The sequence below is a fragment of the Schistocerca nitens genome, unplaced genomic scaffold, assembly GCF_023898315.1.
Source record: "Schistocerca nitens isolate TAMUIC-IGC-003100 unplaced genomic scaffold, iqSchNite1.1 HiC_scaffold_487, whole genome shotgun sequence".
Taxonomy (NCBI): domain Eukaryota; kingdom Metazoa; phylum Arthropoda; class Insecta; order Orthoptera; family Acrididae; genus Schistocerca; species Schistocerca nitens.
This window is the reverse complement of record NW_026046020.1, coordinates 213,058-233,684: the sequence shown is the minus strand read 5'-3', so window position 1 is coordinate 233,684 and position 20,627 is coordinate 213,058. Positions and strand designations below refer to the sequence as shown.

The following is a 20,627-nucleotide window of genomic DNA, read 5'->3' as shown; positions in this document are numbered from 1 at the left end:
CCGCTAGTCTTGGGCGGCATCTCGAACGTACAACAACAAGCAGCAAGCGCTCCGCTCTAGTCAGCGTCTCCCCACACAGTGGCACCCGCCGCTACCGCAACACCGCACCTTTACCAGCTCGCCCTGTTGCGGCCGCCGACCAATGGGGCGCGCGCGCAACCGGCCGCCGCACCCGAGCCCATAAAGGGACCCCCACCCCGCCGCCGCCGGCACACGCACGCACTCCGCTGCTCGACTCGCTGCGGCTCGCACCGTTACGGTTACGTGTTTCACGCTTACGCCACTAGCCAAACGCCATGTCCGGACGCGGAAAGGGAGGCAAAGTCAAGGGCAAGTCAAAGTCCCGCTCAAGCAGGGCTGGGCTCCAGTTCCCGGTCGGCAGAATCCACCGCCTCCTGCGCAAGGGAAACTACGCCGAGCGCGTCGGCGCCGGGGCGCCCGTCTACCTCGCCGCCGTCATGGAGTACCTCGCGGCTGAGGTGCTCGAGCTGGCCGGAAACGCGGCCCGCGACAACAAGAAGACGCGCATCATCCCGCGCCACCTGCAGCTCGCCATCCGCAACGACGAGGAGCTCAACAAGCTCTTGTCGGGCGTCACCATCGCACAGGGTGGTGTCCTGCCCAACATCCAGGCCGTCCTGCTGCCAAAGAAGACCGAGAAGAAGGCCTAAACAGGGACCGCGGCGCTGCGCTTGCGTGCTCCCTGCACGCAAACGCAAACGCGCCTTTGCCTTGCCGGCTCGCCTCACAACAATCGGCCCTTTTCAGGGCCACCACACAAACCTACGTCCAAAGCAAAGTTTCCGTCGTCCTCGCCGCACTTTACAACAACGTCCACAGTCATTCATTCGCAGCCGGCGCCGGCGCACGTCCGCCATCTTGTCCACAGCCCGTGTGGCCGAACACACACACACATTTTTTCTGCACCCCTCCACGCACGCACAGTCGCGTTCCAAACAACGACAACGACATCAATACACCAATAATGTGATGTGATCATTGTTAATATGTTCATAATTAAAAGAGCGCGCGCGACACACACACAGCGCGTAACGGCCCGACGACGGACGACACGCGGGGCCGCCGCGCGCGCTCTCCAAACACACAGGCACAGCACAAACCAAACCAAACAGCTGATCCGATCGATGGTCCCGGCCCGCGCCACAAACAAACCACGCACACACCGGACTCAGCCGCGCCCTCCCGCATCCATCACACACACACGTCACGTCGAATCTCCAAACGGAACGCACGCACGCAAAGCAACAGAGGCGCACAACAACAACAAACACAGAGGCAGGCAGGCAACACAGACCCTTTCGCACTTTTCAATTTCCGAACAGTGTGGTGGCCCTGAAAAGGGCCGTTTTTCGTCTCTCCCACCAAGCACGGGCAACGGCACGGCCGCGGGAAGGCCACAGCACAGCACACCGGCTGCCTGCCTAACCGCCGAAACCGTACAGGGTGCGCCCCTGCCTCTTCAGGGCGTACACCACGTCCATGGCCGTCACAGTCTTGCGCTTGGCGTGCTCAGTGTACGTCACCGCGTCGCGGATCACGTTCTCCAGGAACACCTTCAGCACTCCGCGGGTCTCCTCGTAGATCAGACCAGAGATGCGCTTCACGCCGCCCCTGCGAGCCAGGCGGCGGATGGCGGGCTTCGTGATGCCCTGGATGTTGTCGCGCAACACCTTGCGGTGCCGCTTGGCGCCACCCTTCCCCAGCCCCTTTCCTCCCTTGCCGCGGCCTGTCATTCTTCCTCCTCCTCAAGCAAAAAAAGCACAAGCGGCAGCTCCTCACCCGGCGCTAGCGAGTCGGCTACGGTGCGCCGTGAGCGCGCGCCGCCCCCCTATATAGACTCTGGCCCGCCCTCCCCCCACCACGCGCACCGAGGGCATATAAGCGCAGCGCGGGCCCGCGCGGGCCCGTTGTCAAGGCAGCACCGGACGCTTCGCTACCGCACGCACCGCTAACCGCTATGGCCCGCACAAAGCAAACGGCCCGCAAGTCCACCGGCGGAAAGGCGCCGCGCAAACAGCTCGCCACCAAGGCGGCGAGGAAGAGCGCGCCCGCCACCGGCGGCGTCAAGAAGCCCCACCGCTACAGGCCGGGCACCGTCGCCCTGCGAGAAATCAGGCGCTACCAGAAGAGCACAGAGCTGCTCATCCGCAAGCTGCCGTTCCAGCGCCTAGTGCGCGAGATCGCCCAGGACTTCAAGACCGACCTGCGCTTCCAGAGCTCCGCAGTCATGGCCCTGCAGGAGGCCAGCGAGGCCTACCTCGTCGGCCTCTTCGAAGACACCAACCTGTGCGCAATCCACGCCAAGCGCGTCACCATCATGCCCAAGGACATCCAGCTCGCGCGCCGCATCCGCGGCGAGCGCGCCTAAACCGCTTAGCCGCGGCACGGCACCGCACGCGCGCAACACAAAAACGGCCCTTTTCAGGGCCACTAACATCTCTCCGTCGCGAGCAAAACTTTTGTCGGTCTTGCCGCCCAGCCTCTCTCTCTAGCCCCGTTAAAACAACCACCACAATTCCCACCCTCCCGTCCACAGCCGCTCTCGCCAACAATCACATTCGACGTCATCAACACCCCACCCCCTTCAGTACACACACACACACACAAACAAACAGCCGGACGACGTCACCCACGGGTGGCTGGCCGCCGCCGTCTCCGAGGCGCCACCGCGCCTTCCCAATTCCCGCCGGCCACTTCCACGTCTCAACGTCTCCCTTTCAGAGACAGAGGACACACACACACAAAAACAAGACGCGCCATCCGCAAAGCAAGCAGAGTCTCCAGAAACATGAGAAACCAACCGTCGGCCGCCGCACAAAATACAAAACACAAAACAAAAAAACGGCCACAACCGCTCCGCTACCGCGCGCCGCCGCCTACCGCCACCGGCCCCACAATCCATCCACCACGGCACGCAAACAGTACCCACAAGGGTCATACAGAAACGCCACACAAACATCAACCAACCACACACACACACACACACACACACCGGCGCATGCACGCACGGCCACCCAAACAACACAACACAACGCGCCAGGCACGACAATCAACGCCTTCCCGACGTCCTCTGATGGCCCTGAGAAGGGCCGTTTTGGGCCGCGCGCAGCCGTGCCATCGCGCGCCACTAGACGACGCGGGGGAGGGGGGTGGGGGACGACGGGGTCAAGCGCCAGCCCTTCCCCTTTCCTTTCTTTACTTTACTTCACTTCACTTCTTCTTCTTGGGCGACGCCTTCGCCTTAGACGGCGTCGTCGCCTTCTTCGGGCGCGGCGCCTTCGGCTTCTTCGTCGGAACCTTGGCGGCCTTCTTCGCCTTCGACGGCGACTTGGCCTTGGCCGGCTTGGCCGCAGCCGCCTTCTTCGCACCCGCGGGAGCCGCCGACGCCGCAGACGCCTTCTTGGCGGCGCCCGCCTTCCGACCGGTCGCCGCCTTCACGCCACCAGCCTTCTTTGCGCCGGCCGCACGGGCGCCCTTCTTCTCCTTGCTGGCCGGAGCGGCGCGCTTCTTCTTCGCACCGCCGGCACGGGCCTTGCCGCCCTCGGCCGCCCCGCCGCCGGCGCCGGCAAGCTTGAAAGAGCCGGACGCGCCCTTCCCCTTCGTCTGCACCAGCTCGCCAGCCACGACGGCCGACTTGAGGTACTTCTTGATAAAGGGCGCCAGCTTCTCCGCGTCCAGCTTGTAGTGCGCGGCAATGTACTTCTTGATCGCCTGCAGCGACGAGCCGCCGCGCTCCTTCAGACTCTTGATGGCGGCCGTCACCATCTCAGAGGTGCGCGGGTGCGCAGGCTTGGCGCGCGGCTTCTTCGCAGACGCCGCAGACTTGGCCTTCTTCGTCGTGCCGGTGGCGGCGGGTGCCGCAGCAGTCTCGTTCGTAGCCGCCTGATCTGCCATTATTTCGACGGACGACGCGCGTACGCACACGAGAGCGAGAGCGAGAGCGGCAGGCGGCAAGCACGGCGGCAGAGAATAGCCGCCGCGCCTACCTACCATCTACCTTACGGGTCTGCCCTGACCCGTGCAGGAGCAGGCTAAGCAGTTTTCTGCTATTCCTGCGTAAACCTTACACTTTGGAAGTGCTGCCTCTCGTAATGGATTGGCCTCTGGTTTTCTTGGATGTAGATGTCCTGTCTCTGTTGCGGAAGTTTTCATTCCCGCAACAGGTCAGGCCAACGAGTTGTTGGCCTGTGGTGTGTAGGGTGGCCCAGATCCCTGATGAGCCGGTTTTCGGACTGTTCGGTCCGCTCGTAGAACGCCCGCGCCGATTGCTTGAAGCGGTCGCGGAGGAGGGGGATTCCCGTCTGCTCGTGTAGCCGAGCGGTCGAGTATAACCTCGGCAGGCGCAGAGCGAGCTTGAGCGCCCTGTTCTGCACCCTCTGCAGCTTGCTGATGTGTGTTTCGGCCGCGTTGCCCCACACCACAGCCGCGTACTCCAGCACTGGACGTACCAGCGCCAGATACAGCGTGATGCCGTGGTGAGGTGGCAGCACAGACGAGGGATTGAGCAGAGGGTACAGGACGCGTAGGCGCCCTATCGCTCTGCCCCTGACGTCCTCGATGTGGGGCTTCCATGTCAGCTTGTGGTCCAATGTGACACCCAGGTAGCGGCCAGTCTTGCTCCATGGGACGGGGCTGCCCATGATGGTGACTGGCGGAAGATCAGGCGGCAGTGGTCGTCTCGTGAAGACCACCGCCTGGCTCTTCGCCGCGTTTTGCTTGAGGCGCCACCGCCAGCCACGACGGCCGACTTGAGGTACTTCTTGATAAAGGGCGCCAGCTTCTCCGCGTCCAGCTTGTAGTGCGCGGCAATGTACTTCTTGATCGCCTGCAGCGACGAGCCGCCGCGCTCCTTCAGACTCTTGATGGCGGCCGTCACCATCTCAGAGGTGCGCGGGTGCGCAGGCTTGGCGCGCGGCTTCTTCGCAGACGCCGCAGACTTGGCCTTCTTCGTCGTGCCGGTGGCGGCGGGTGCCGCAGCAGTCTCGTTCGTAGCCGCCTGATCTGCCATTATTTCGACGGACGACGCGCGTACGCACACGAGAGCGAGAGCGAGAGCGGCAGGCGGCAAGCACGGCGGCAGAGAATAGCCGCCGCGCCGCCAGGCCCAGCCAGTGTCGCGGGCGGGCGCGGACGGCCGAGAGAGCGGCCGCCACTCTGCGCGCCGCCGCGCCGCGCCTCCCGCGCTTGCTACCGCCCAACGTCCGACAGCCTGTGCGGACCAGCCCCAAACCTGCGCCGCAACCACCCGCGCCGTTCAAACCACCGAGGATGGGGCTACACACGGCCACACCACAGTCGCCAACCAGTCGCCACGGCAGCGCCGCAAACCACGGCCAAACTGCAGCTACCGCGCGCTACAGCCTGGCTCGGCCCGCCGAGAATCGCCGCCCCCGCCCACATGCCGCCCCCACAGCCCCAGCCGACGACCCGCCACAATGGCCAAACCTTCGGCAAAACTGCCACACCGTCGCCGCGCCAGCCCGGCCAGCGCGGCCGCCGCCACAGCCACACAAGCGGAGGCGTGCGGCGATGCCGGCCGTGCAAACGCACCTCCGCCGCCCCATCGCCCTCCCACCGTTTCCCGATCGGCCCGCAGCCGTCGGGCCACCTCGCCCGCCAACATTCGCGCCCGTTTCTCACAAAATTGCCCGCCGCAAAGAAAACGGGCGCCGCCTGCGCAACATCGGCACCGGCCAACCGAGCGCCGCCGCCCCTCGCCGCTTACGCGAGGGGGGCTGACCGCCGTCCGCAACGACAGACACACCGCATCTGCCTTCAAGCACACACGACAGCCGACCTCCTACATTTGTACGCCGCAAGCCACCCAACGGTGTGTGGCGGAGGGCACTTTACGTGCCACTGTCATTACCACCCTTTGCCGTTCCAGTCGCGTATGTTACGCGGGAAGAACGACTGTCTGAAAGCCTCCGTGCGCGCTCGAATCTCTCTACTGTTACATTCGGGATCTCCTCGGGAGGTATATACGTACGGGGAAGCAATATGTTCGATACCTCATCCGGAAACGCACCCTCTCGAGAAAAACCTGGCGAGCAAGCTACACCGCGATGCAGGGCGCCTCCCTTGCAGAGTCTGCCACTTAGCCATCTCCGTAACGCTATCACGGTTACCACATACCCCTGTGACGAAAACGTTGGATCTTTCTCTATCTTCCTCCGTCAACCCGACCTGCTACGGGTCCCACACTGGTGGGCAACACTCACGTATGGGTCGGTCGAACGCGTGTTTCTGTAAGCCACCTCCTTTGTTGATGGACTACATTTTTTTGTTTTTGCTAAGCATTCTCCCAATGCATCTCAACCTGGTACCCGCCTTACCAACAATTTACTTTTATCTGATCATCATTCCACTTCCAAATCATTCCGCACGCCTACTCCCAGATACATATTTTACAGACGTCACAGCTACCAGTGTTTGTCCCGCTATCATATAATCAATCACACAGTAAAGGATCCTTCTTTCTGTATATTCGCAATACATTACATTTGTCTATGTTAAGGGGACAGTTGCCACTCCCCCTGCACCGGGTGCCTATCCGCTGCCGATCGTCCTGCAACCTCTCTGTATACTACATACAGCATCATCCGCGAAACGACGCATGGAACGTCCGCCACTATCTACTAGGTCATTTATATGATGTGAATTGTGAAAAAGCAATGGTCCCATAACACTCCCCCGTGGCACGCCAGGGGTTACTTTAACGTCTGTAGACGTCTGTCTCTCCATCGATAACAACATGCTGTGTTCCGTCTGCTGACATCTCTTCAATCCAGCCACACAGTTGGTCTGATATTCTGTAGACTCTTACGTCGTTGATCAGGCGACGGTGCGGAGCTGTCTCGAACGCCTTCCGGACGTCAAGGACAATGGCATCCACCTGGGAGCTTTCTGGGTCTCATGGGCAAATAAAGCGAGCCGGGTCTCACACACGATCGCTGTTTCCGGAATCCATGTTGATTCCTACATAGTAGACTCTGGAGTTTCCACAAACGACATGATACTCGAGCAAACAACATGTTCTACAACACATCGACGTCAGAGATATGGGTCTATGGTTTTGCGCATCTGCTCGACGACTGGGACTACCTGTGCTCTTTTCCAATCATTTGGAACCCTCCCTTCCTCTCCAGAGACTTGCGGTACACGGCTGTTAGGAGGGGGGCAGGTTGTTTCGCGTACCCTGTGTAGGAATCGCGAATTGGTAATCCCGTCGGGTCCGGCGGACTTTCCCATTCCTCCTTGGACACTTACTTCGATGTCAGCCAGTTTCTCGTTCGTGCGAGCATTTAGAAGACGGAACTGCAGAGTGCGGTCCGTCCTCTGTGAAACAGCTTTGGAAACAGGTGCTTAGGTATTTCACCACAGCTTTACGCGTGTCATCCTCTGTTTCAATGCCATCGCCATGCCGGAGTGTCTGGATATGCTGTTTCGAGCCACTTACCGATTCAACGCAAGACCGCAACGTCCTAGCATTTTCTGTCAACGTCGGTCGGTACATAGGGTTTGTTCTACTTTCGAATTCACTGAACGCTTCACGCATAGCCCTCCTTACGCTCACTTTGACATCGTTTAGCTTCCCGTTTGTCTCGGAGGATTTTGGCTGCGTTTTAAACTTTGGGTGAAGCTCTCTTTGCTTTCGCAATAGTTTCCTAACGTTGTTGTTGTTGTAGTAGTATACCACGGTGGGTTTTTTTTCCCATCCCTCACAGTTCTACACTCGGCACGTACCTGTCTAAAAACGCATTTTTACCATTGCCTTGCACTTTCTCCATGAACACTCAACATTGTCAGTGTCGGAACAGGCATTTGCGTTTTCATCTGTCAGGTCGTCTGGAAATCTGCCTTCTATTACTCTTGCTAGCCAAACAGATACACCGTCCTCCCTGCAACGGCCTTATGATCACTGCGTCCCTGTTCTGCACATACAGAGTCGAAACACGTTCGGGTCTGTTTGTCATCAGTAGGTCCACGATGTCATCTCCACGAGTCGGTTCTCTGTTCATTTTGCTCGAGGTACTTTTCGGACAGTGCACTCAGTATAATGTCACTCGATGCTCTCTGTCCCCCAACCACCCGTCCTGAACATCATCTGAGTGTCCCAGTCTATATCGGGTACATTGAAATCTCCACCTAAGACCCTAACATGCTGAGGAAAATGTATGTGAAATGTGTTTCCAAATCCGTCTCTCCGTTGTTCTGCCACTAATGCTGCTGCGTCGGGAGGTCGGTCAAAGGAGCCAATTATTATTAAACCTAGCTCGGTTGTTGAGTGTAACCTCCACCCACAATATTTCACAGGAACCACCCACTTCTACTTCACTACAGGATCAAAACCACTACTAAACAGCGACGAACACACCACCACCGGTTGCATGCAATCGAGCCTTTCTAAAACACCGTCCGTACCTTTGTGACAATTTCGGCAGAATTTATCCCTGGCGTCAGCCAGCTTTCTGTACCTTATAACGATTGCAGAGCTTCGGTGCTTTCTCTGTCAGCGCTTGCGGTTCCGGTACTGTACCAACGCAGCTTCGACAGTTGACAAACAATACCGATTGCTGCTTGGTCCCCGCACCCGTTGAGGCTGCTGTTGCCCCCTTTCTGTACTTGCCCAAGGCCATCTAACCTAACACAAACCGCCCAGCCCACGCCACACAACCCCTGCTACCCGTGTAGCCGCTTGTTGCGTGCAGTGCTCTCCACCTACGACTATAACATGCCTTCGACATTCGCACTGTACAACACCTTAGGTTAGGGTTGGCGTCGCTTGGGTTAGGTTAGGTTACGTTGGTTGGACGTGGGTTAGGTTAAGGGTTAAAGTTAGGTTAGGCGTCAAAGTTAGGTTAAGCGTTCGGACGTGAGGCGTCAGGTGGCCGCACCTACCTTACGGCCGGACATCTTAGGTTAGGCTAAGGGCGCCGAGGTCACGTTACGTTCACCTTCGGGCGCCACACGTAGCTGTCACAGGTAGGTCGTAGTTCGGTCGGTCGGTCGGTCGGTCGGTCGGTCGGTCGGTCGGTCGTCGGCAAGCCGCAAAAAAACTACAGACGACGTCGACAAAACCGCCGCAAGACCGAGCAGGAGGCAGATATATACCGAGCGCCAAAGAGACCGACCACACACACACACACACACACACACACAACAAAAAAAAAACAAAAACAAAAACACACAAAAAACACCACCCACCGGCCAAACGGGCACCACAAAACCCACAAAGCCGAGCACCACACGTCGCGACCAGAGGCAACCCCGCAACCGCAACGGCGCTTTCCGCACCGGGCCGGATGCACGTACGACAACACCGCTACCCGTACACAAGGCCTCCCATTGCACACAGCCGCTCTGTGTTCAACATCATCAATGGCGCGCCCGCGGCTCGTCGCGGTCGCAGCCATGACGCCGCCGCCACTTTTGCACCAACACATTCACGCACCGCAAAACAGCTCGCCGACCCACCGACACAGCACAGCCGACAAACAAAAACAACCGCGGCGGCGGCAACAAAACAAACAACTCGCACCAAGCGTCCGACAGAAAACAAACGGACAAGCACAGGCCTCTGCTAACGACCACGACACAGCGGCACGCTGCTCCTTTCCCGCCACTCTCGATTCACAGCGCACGCGACCCCGTCGACGACGACGACGACGACGACAACGACACGCGACGGGCTCGCTTCCCGCAACCTACACCTTTCCGCCACCGCCACTACGCACGGCTCCACCCGACGCCCGTCGCAACGGCACTACTGCACGCACTATCACCCGCCGCCGCCGCCTCTCCCCCCCTTCCCGTACACAACAACACAGCCAAAAAACACACTCACGACCCAAACATGACAACATGATGGCACGTGCATCGGCGCACACCCCCAACCAGTCACCGTCGACACAACCACACGCAAGGCACGGAAACCGGCGTCCTTCCACGTTGCCATCAAAGCAGCACAAACAACCACAGGAGGAACCACCAACAACAGCCGGCCGGCCGGCAACCACCAAACGCACATTCCCGCTCGCCACCACACACCTCTCGGCAGCCGTTTCGCAAAGACAAGACATGACGCGACATCATCGCATCACGGGCGACGCACGCACACCGACCCACTTTCCCCGCCCGTCTCTCTCTCTCTTTTTCTTCCGACGCCTTCGGCCGAGCACACACGTACGTGGCACAACGCCCAACACAGTCACACACAGTCGACAGGCGCACGCCCAGGCACGCAACGACGCAGCGCAGCAAAGGCGCCCGCGACACATACCTCCTCTCCCGTCTCGCCGCCGACCGCCAGCCAGCCACTCGCAATGTGCACTGGCCAACCGGACACACGTCCACCGCGCCGCCTCCGACCACCCGCCAGGGGGCGCTCACGTCCGCGACAACAGCGCGGCCCGCCGCCGGGCGGGCCCAGCCCGGCCCAGGCGGCGCGCGCTGCTCTGCACTCGGCGCGCCGCGCCCCACATCCTGCTGCAGACCGGGCTCGTCTCTCTGTACGCGTCTGCGTCTGCCCGCATCTCATCTTCCTGCGCATCGACACAACGAGGCCACGTGAGCAAACCCCCGTCACAACGCCACATCACGCACTGCCTTGTCGACCGCCTAAATGCACTCACCCACCAGCCATCCGCTTCGTCCTCTTCTTGCTTACTCGTTGTTCGTCGTCGTTGCTGCTGCACCAGCAGCAGCGGCGGCGGCGGCGGCAGCGCACACAGCCCCAGCCGGCCGCATCCGAGGGGGCCCCGCCGCCAGCGTCGCCTCCTTGGGCACAGGTGCGGTGCTGTGGCCGCCCATCCAACCGCATTTGCTGGCCGTCCCAGCCGCCAGGCAGGCGTTCCCACTGCCGCGCACCGCCTCTGCTGCAGAAGACGAACAAACGAAACGTACAAACATACACGCGCCCGAAGCGTGGCCACACACGGACGGGACCGACAGGCTCCAAGGCGACCAAACGATGGAAACACAAACACAAAAACAAAAGACACGCGAGCGAGCGGGCGAGCACGCAAGCAGTCGCCTCGCCTCTGTCCTCCCGCCCCCGCCCTTCTCCCCACCACATGCCCACAAACACCACCGCCTGCCCGCATCTCCACATTCGCCCCCTCCATTTGTTCCCTTGCGTTCGTTCGTTCCTTCCTTCCATGTGTCTGCGTGCGCGGCGCCTCTCCAACATCCGCCGTCCGTCCCGTTTTCGCCGTACCACACGCCACCGTCGGCGCCGCCTCGCCTCGCCTCCTCCCAGGCCACCACCGCCGCCGCCCCTGTCCGCCCCGCACACCACCATACACCGCTGCTTGTCCTGGCCGTTGCCACCAAAGGCGCCAGCCGCAAACCGCGCCAAACGCCGCAGCGCGCGTGCGTCCTTCCTTCCTTCCTTCCTTCCTTGCTTGCTTGCTTGCTTGCTTCTCCGTGCCGACGCTGCCTCTATTCCCGCACTGCGCGTACCGGAGTGACACGCGCACCCCCCTCGCGAACGCACGACTCATTGTCCTTGTTGTTTCTCCTCTTTCTTACGTCTTTGTTTCTTGTTTTTTTTTTTTGTTTTGTTTTTGTTTTTTCTTTTTCCTCCCACCGCCGCATGTGACACAATGGCCTCCCTCCCCCTTTCGTTCGTTGTCGCCGCTTTGTTTCTCTTTCCCATTGGTGCACGTCCGACGCGCTCCATTTCCACCACACCACGGCCATCGGCCTCCTCAACGGGCAGGCGCAGTGTGCCATTCTCCGGCGCCCAAGCACACCGCGCGGCTCGCTCTCCTCGCCCCCACGCCACGCCACGCCACGCCACGCCACGCCACGCCACGCCACGCCACGCAGCACAAATGCTGCCGTCTCGCAACACGACACACGGTGCGCACACCCCCGACCGCGCGGCTCTTAAAAGGCATGGCACCGGCGACATGCGCCGCCCCGGCCCGCACCCGTCGTCTCACGTTCACTGCCGGCCGCGTCTGCGGCTACAACCGCACCACAACAACGGTCCCCTCCCGGCAACACATTTGTTGCACAAACACAACCGCCGAGCGCAGCGCGAGCCACCCACACGCGCCCTCCCCGTCTTTAAAGCCTCCGCGTCTCCTTTCTCCTTTCGCGCCCCCTCCCATCTCCCGAATATGCCAGCAGCGGTGCCACTACCGCGAAACGGACACGCCTTCCGGGCCACATGCAAGGGCACGCCCACCACCAACTACTGCCATATTCGCGGACGCAGTTAGGCAACACGCAACGCACTCTCTCTCCACCTACTTTCACTCTCTCTCTCTCTCTCGTCCCTTCTCTTTAAAACACACAAACCAACCAACCAACCACGGCTAACACACTTTTTCGCGACACCTTTGACTGCCGTGACGGCAGCTATCGACCTTCTAAACACACACACACACACCCACCCACCCCTACATACACACCCTTCGCTACACCGGACAACAACAGCGTACACAACAGGAGGGCACACGAAACGGCAGGCAAGGGCAAGGCATTCTCATAGATTCCTCCTCCGAGCCATGTCGGCGAACGCTTTTTTTTTCATCCGGGAAGGCAATGCAATTCAGCCGTCGCCACGGCCGACACTTGCAGCCGCGCCGTAAACGCCTCTCAGTGCGGCTGCAATGCACGGGAACGTTCCGCTGCTATAGACAGCGCCTCTCCGTTTTTCCCTGTTTCCCTGCTTCGTTTTCCGGTGATTGCTTCTCCATTTTGTTTGTTTGTTTTATTACTTTCCGTTCCCCTCCTCCACCATTGTTTCCGTCCCCAACAGTTTTGCTCATTCCACACGTTCTGCCCAGACACGACACTCGACCGATCAAAGGTCAGCCTTTCGTCACCGTTCGCGGCGCCGACGGTGCCACAGTGCGACTGGTGTTCACACCGACACGTTGCCATGACGCCGGTGTATCGCGCCGATATTGACAGTTACTCAGAGCCGCCGGATCGGATCACATCACCGACACACCTGCCATTTCACACCGGGGGACACAGACCAACGAAACGCGTGTACGCCCATAGCCTCACGCTTACTGTACTCAACCGAACACACGTGCACCTTGAATGACGTGCGTGCGCACAACAGTCCAATCAATCATCAGTCAAACTGCAAGAAACGGCTATCATCACAAATCAAGGGCAACCGTGCGTGTCGCCTACCCCACCCGCCCGTACATTTCTTGGCGACATCGTAATGGATATGCATGATAGTACGACACGTCCATTTAAAACGTCAACCAACACACCAACGCGCCGTACAGCAAAGGGAATAGTCGACGGCAACACAACATTTCACCCTCGCCATCATGTATGATGTGACAACAGACACCCGCAGACGGCCGTAACGGTGACAGCCAACAATCAATCAATCGCGAGGACTTTCAATTGCAGTCACGTGACTAACCGGGCAGACGGAGACAAAGAAATGAATCAGCGCCACAGACAGCACCAACACCTCCTATCTATCTATCTATCTATCTATCTATCTATCTATGTGTCGACAAACAACCACGCCAGGACTCGTGCACGCATTCCACGTCACACCGGCGGCAACCAAACCCTCGCGGCCGTACCCCAGTAACCACAACCACATTCGAGACCACACCACCAGCTGCCTCGCAACCACAACCAAACCGGGTAGCTATGCCGCCCCCCTCTCACACACACACACACACACACACACACAAACAATTCCGCTCTTCCCGCAAAGGCAATTTGGTGGCCCTGAAAAGGGCCGTTTTGCCGCTCTCGCAACGGAGGGAGCTTCCTTCCTTCCAAGAGCCGAAGTAACAACCTCCCCTCCTTACTTGGAGCTCGTGTACTTGGTCACCGCCTTCGTGCCCTCGCTCACGGCGTGCTTGGCCAGCTCGCCAGGCAGCAAGAGCCGCACAGCCGTCTGGATCTCGCGGGACGTGATGGTCGAGCGCTTGTTGTAGTGCGCCAGGCGAGACGCCTCGGCCGCAATGCGCTCGAAAATGTCGTTCACGAAGCTGTTCATGATGCTCATCGCCTTCGACGAGATGCCCGTGTCGGGGTGCACCTGCTTCAGCACCTTGTAGATGTAGATGGCATAGCTCTCCTTCCTCTTGCGCTTCTTCTTCTTGTCGCCCTTCGAAATGTTCTTCTGCGCCTTGCCGGCCTTCTTGGCGGCCTTCCCGCTAGTCTTGGGCGGCATCTCGAACGTACAACAACAAGCAGCAAGCGCTCCGCTCTAGTCAGCGTCTCCCCACACAGTGGCACCCGCCGCTACCGCAACACCGCACCTTTACCAGCTCGCCCTGTTGCGGCCGCCGACCAATGGGGCGCGCGCGCAACCGGCCGCCGCACCCGAGCCCATAAAGGGACCCCCACCCCGCCGCCGCCTAGGATGCAAATGTTGTATCCTATCCTAAACACTCGCAGCACCCTAGCGGCTGACATAGGAGTGAGAACGTACTGTTCACTCATTCGACCGATTATGGAGTACGCTTGCCCTGTCTGGGGATACGCGTCACACTGGCATCTTCGCAAACTCCAGTCTGTGCAAAACCGAGCGCTTAAAAGGGCATTACACCTTCCCTTCCGCTTCCCCACTGCTGACCTCCACGAGGCAGCGGGACTACCTACGCTCCACGAGCGTTTCAAAGACCTGGCCGAAAGTTTCTACGAAAACACGGCCAGATCAGACAACAGACTTATCAAAAACTTGGGACAGTACGACTCAACACTTGACAGACACAGACGACCAAAAACCATAGTAACAAACTAAGACAGCCCATAAGGCAGCATAGAAACAATAAACACACTGCACCTTAAAATGACATACCACACAGCAAAGACAAACTACCGACACAGCATAGAGGAGGAAATGTCCCAGAGGACAATACCCTCCATCACATATGCTCTCCTCGAAAGCGAGGACAGCACAAATGCAGTAGTCTCCGCCGCCGCCGGCACACGCACGCACTCCGCTGCTCGACTCGCTGCGGCTCGCACCGTTACGGTTACGTGTTTCACGCTTACGCCACTAGCCAAACGCCATGTCCGGACGCGGAAAGGGAGGCAAAGTCAAGGGCAAGTCAAAGTCCCGCTCAAGCAGGGCTGGGCTCCAGTTCCCGGTCGGCAGAATCCACCGCCTCCTGCGCAAGGGAAACTACGCCGAGCGCGTCGGCGCCGGGGCGCCCGTCTACCTCGCCGCCGTCATGGAGTACCTCGCGGCTGAGGTGCTCGAGCTGGCCGGAAACGCGGCCCGCGACAACAAGAAGACGCGCATCATCCCGCGCCACCTGCAGCTCGCCATCCGCAACGACGAGGAGCTCAACAAGCTCTTGTCGGGCGTCACCATCGCACAGGGTGGTGTCCTGCCCAACATCCAGGCCGTCCTGCTGCCAAAGAAGACCGAGAAGAAGGCCTAAACAGGGACCGCGGCGCTGCGCTTGCGTGCTCCCTGCACGCAAACGCAAACGCGCCTTTGCCTTGCCGGCTCGCCTCACAACAATCGGCCCTTTTCAGGGCCACCACACAAACCTACGTCCAAAGCAAAGTTTCCGTCGTCCTCGCCGCACTTTACAACAACGTCCACAGTCATTCATTCGCAGCCGGCGCCGGCGCACGTCCGCCATCTTGTCCACAGCCCGTGTGGCCGAACACACACACACATTTTTTCTGCACCCCTCCACGCACGCACAGTCGCGTTCCAAACAACGACAACGACATCAATACACCAATAATGTGATGTGATCATTGTTAATATGTTCATAATTAAAAGAGCGCGCGCGACACACACACAGCGCGTAACGGCCCGACGACGGACGACACGCGGGGCCGCCGCGCGCGCTCTCCAAACACACAGGCACAGCACAAACCAAACCAAACAGCTGATCCGATCGATGGTCCCGGCCCGCGCCACAAACAAACCACGCACACACCGGACTCAGCCGCGCCCTCCCGCATCCATCACACACACACGTCACGTCGAATCTCCAAACGGAACGCACGCACGCAAAGCAACAGAGGCGCACAACAACAACAAACACAGAGGCAGGCAGGCAACACAGACCCTTTCGCACTTTTCAATTTCCGAACAGTGTGGTGGCCCTGAAAAGGGCCGTTTTTCGTCTCTCCCACCAAGCACGGGCAACGGCACGGCCGCGGGAAGGCCACAGCACAGCACACCGGCTGCCTGCCTAACCGCCGAAACCGTACAGGGTGCGCCCCTGCCTCTTCAGGGCGTACACCACGTCCATGGCCGTCACAGTCTTGCGCTTGGCGTGCTCAGTGTACGTCACCGCGTCGCGGATCACGTTCTCCAGGAACACCTTCAGCACTCCGCGGGTCTCCTCGTAGATCAGACCAGAGATGCGCTTCACGCCGCCCCTGCGAGCCAGGCGGCGGATGGCGGGCTTCGTGATGCCCTGGATGTTGTCGCGCAACACCTTGCGGTGCCGCTTGGCGCCACCCTTCCCCAGCCCCTTTCCTCCCTTGCCGCGGCCTGTCATTCTTCCTCCTCCTCAAGCAAAAAAAGCACAAGCGGCAGCTCCTCACCCGGCGCTAGCGAGTCGGCTACGGTGCGCCGTGAGCGCGCGCCGCCCCCCTATATAGACTCTGGCCCGCCCTCCCCCCACCACGCGCACCGAGGGCATATAAGCGCAGCGCGGGCCCGCGCGGGCCCGTTGTCAAGGCAGCACCGGACGCTTCGCTACCGCACGCACCGCTAACCGCTATGGCCCGCACAAAGCAAACGGCCCGCAAGTCCACCGGCGGAAAGGCGCCGCGCAAACAGCTCGCCACCAAGGCGGCGAGGAAGAGCGCGCCCGCCACCGGCGGCGTCAAGAAGCCCCACCGCTACAGGCCGGGCACCGTCGCCCTGCGAGAAATCAGGCGCTACCAGAAGAGCACAGAGCTGCTCATCCGCAAGCTGCCGTTCCAGCGCCTAGTGCGCGAGATCGCCCAGGACTTCAAGACCGACCTGCGCTTCCAGAGCTCCGCAGTCATGGCCCTGCAGGAGGCCAGCGAGGCCTACCTCGTCGGCCTCTTCGAAGACACCAACCTGTGCGCAATCCACGCCAAGCGCGTCACCATCATGCCCAAGGACATCCAGCTCGCGCGCCGCATCCGCGGCGAGCGCGCCTAAACCGCTTAGCCGCGGCACGGCACCGCACGCGCGCAACACAAAAACGGCCCTTTTCAGGGCCACTAACATCTCTCCGTCGCGAGCAAAACTTTTGTCGGTCTTGCCGCCCAGCCTCTCTCTCTAGCCCCGTTAAAACAACCACCACAATTCCCACCCTCCCGTCCACAGCCGCTCTCGCCAACAATCACATTCGACGTCATCAACACCCCACCCCCTTCAGTACACACACACACACACACACACACAAACAAACAGCCGGACGACGTCACCCACGGGTGGCTGGCCGCCGCCGTCTCCGAGGCGCCACCGCGCCTTCCCAATTCCCGCCGGCCACTTCCACGTCTCAACGTCTCCCTTTCAGAGACAGAGGACACACACACACAAAAACAAGACGCGCCATCCGCAAAGCAAGCAGAGTCTCCAGAAACATGAGAAACCAACCGTCGGCCGCCGCACAAAATACAAAACACAAAACAAAAAAACGGCCACAACCGCTCCGCTACCGCGCGCCGCCGCCTACCGCCACCGGCCCCACAATCCATCCACCACGGCACGCAAACAGTACCCACAAGGGTCATACAGAAACGCCACACAAACATCAACCAACCACACACACACACACACACACACACCGGCGCATGCACGCACGGCCACCCAAACAACACAACACAACGCGCCAGGCACGACAATCAACGCCTTCCCGACGTCCTCTGATGGCCCTGAGAAGGGCCGTTTTGGGCCGCGCGCAGCCGTGCCATCGCGCGCCACTAGACGACGCGGGGGAGGGGGGTGGGGGACGACGGGGTCAAGCGCCAGCCCTTCCCCTTTCCTTTCTTTACTTTACTTCACTTCACTTCTTCTTCTTGGGCGACGCCTTCGCCTTAGACGGCGTCGTCGCCTTCTTCGGGCGCGGCGCCTTCGGCTTCTTCGTCGGAACCTTGGCGGCCTTCTTCGCCTTCGACGGCGACTTGGCCTTGGCCGGCTTGGCCGCAGCCGCCTTCTTCGCACCCGCGGGAGCCGCCGACGCCGCAGACGCCTTCTTGGCGGCGCCCGCCTTCCGACCGGTCGCCGCCTTCACGCCACCAGCCTTCTTTGCGCCGGCCGCACGGGCGCCCTTCTTCTCCTTGCTGGCCGGAGCGGCGCGCTTCTTCTTCGCACCGCCGGCACGGGCCTTGCCGCCCTCGGCCGCCCCGCCGCCGGCGCCGGCAAGCTTGAAAGAGCCGGACGCGCCCTTCCCCTTCGTCTGCACCAGCTCGCCAGCCACGACGGCCGACTTGAGGTACTTCTTGATAAAGGGCGCCAGCTTCTCCGCGTCCAGCTTGTAGTGCGCGGCAATGTACTTCTTGATCGCCTGCAGCGACGAGCCGCCGCGCTCCTTCAGACTCTTGATGGCGGCCGTCACCATCTCAGAGGTGCGCGGGTGCGCAGGCTTGGCGCGCGGCTTCTTCGCAGACGCCGCAGACTTGGCCTTCTTCGTCGTGCCGGTGGCGGCGGGTGCCGCAGCAGTCTCGTTCGTAGCCGCCTGATCTGCCATTATTTCGACGGACGACGCGCGTACGCACACGAGAGCGAGAGCGAGAGCGGCAGGCGGCAAGCACGGCGGCAGAGAATAGCCGCCGCGCCGCCAGGCCCAGCCAGTGTCGCGGGCGGGCGCGGACGGCCGAGAGAGCGGCCGCCACTCTGCGCGCCGCCGCGCCGCGCCTCCCGCGCTTGCTACCGCCCAACGTCCGACAGCCTGTGCGGACCAGCCCCAAACCTGCGCCGCAACCACCCGCGCCGTTCAAACCACCGAGGATGGGGCTACACACGGCCACACCACAGTCGCCAACCAGTCGCCACGGCAGCGCCGCAAACCACGGCCAAACTGCAGCTACCGCGCGCTACAGCCTGGCTCGGCCCGCCGAGAATCGCCGCCCCCGCCCACATGCCGCCCCCACAGCCCCAGCCGACGACCCGCCACAATGGCCAAACCTTCGGCAAAACTGCCACACCGTCGCCGCGCCAGCCCGGCCAGCGCGGCCGCCGCCACAGCCACACAAGCGGAGGCGTGCGGCGATGCCGGCCGTGCAAACGCACCTCCGCCGCCCCATCGCCCTCCCACCGTTTCCCGATCGGCCCGCAGCCGTCGGGCCACCTCGCCCGCCAACATTCGCGCCCGTTTCTCACAAAATTGCCCGCCGCAAAGAAAACGGGCGCCGCCTGCGCAACATCGGCACCGGCCAACCGAGCGCCGCCGCCCCTCGCCGCTTACGCGAGGGGGGCTGACCGCCGTCCGCAACGACAGACACACCGCATCTGCCTTCAAGCACACACGACAGCCGACCTCCTACATTTGTACGCCGCAAGCCACCCAACGGTGTGTGGCGGAGGGCACTTTACGTGCCACTGTCATTACCACCCTTTGCCGTTCCAGTCGCGTATGTTACGCGGGAAGAACGACTGTCTGAAAGCCTCCGTGCGCGCTCGAATCTCTCTACTGTTACATTCGGGATCTCCTCGGGAGGTATATACGTACGGGGAAGCAATATGTTCGATACCTCATCCGGAAACGCACCCTCTCGAGAAAAACCTGGCGAGCAAGCTACACCGCGATGCAGGGCGCCTCCCTTGCAGAGTCTGCCACTTAGCCATCTCCGTAACGCTATCACGGTTACCACATACCCCTGTGACGAAAACGTTGGATCTTTCTCTATCTTCCTCCGTCAACCCGACCTGCTACGGGTCCCACACTGGTGGGCAACACTCACGTATGGGTCGGTCGAACGCGTGTTTCTGTAAGCCACCTCCTTTGTTGATGGACTACATTTTTTTGTTTTTGCTAAGCATTCTCCCAATGCATCTCAACCTGGTACCCGCCTTACCAACAATTTACTTTTATCTGATCATCATTCCACTTCCAAATCATTCCGCACGCCTACTCCCAGATACATATTTTACAGACGTCACAGCTACCAGTGTTTGTCCCGCTATCATATAATCAATCACACAGTAAAGGATCCTTCTTTCTGTATATTCGCAATACATTACATTTGTCTATGTTAAGGGGACAGTTGCCACTCCCCCTGCACCGGGTGCCTATCCGCTGCCGATCGTCCTGCAACCTCTCTGTATACTACATACAGCATCATCCGCGAAACGACGCATGGAACGTCCGCCACTATCTACTAGGTCATTTATATGATGTGAATTGTGAAAAAGCAATGGTCCCATAACACTCCCCCGTGGCACGCCAGGGGTTACTTTAACGTCTGTAGACGTCTGTCTCTCCATCGATAACAACATGCTGTGTTCCGTCTGCTGACATCTCTTCAATCCAGCCACACAGTTGGTCTGATATTCTGTAGACTCTTACGTCGTTGATCAGGCGACGGTGCGGAGCTGTCTCGAACGCCTTCCGGACGTCAAGGACAATGGCATCCACCTGGGAGCTTTCTGGGTCTCATGGGCAAATAAAGCGAGCCGGGTCTCACACACGATCGCTGTTTCCGGAATCCAT

The 20,627-nt window shown here is 60.3% G+C and overlaps 1 protein-coding gene across 1 annotated transcript in view; it reads right to left on the bottom strand.

Moving 5' to 3' along the window:
• LOC126232406 (uncharacterized PE-PGRS family protein PE_PGRS20-like) overlaps positions 1-20,627 on the bottom strand; it is a gene marked incomplete at its 3' end in the record, with an annotated part of 74,526 nt that overhangs the window by 36,717 nt on the left and 17,182 nt on the right. Inside the window, exon 4 of the mRNA XM_049942669.1 lies at positions 10,751-10,898. Coding sequence (XP_049798626.1) covers positions 10,751-10,898 — 148 coding nt within the window. The remainder of the gene's footprint in view (positions 1-10,750; positions 10,899-20,627) is intronic.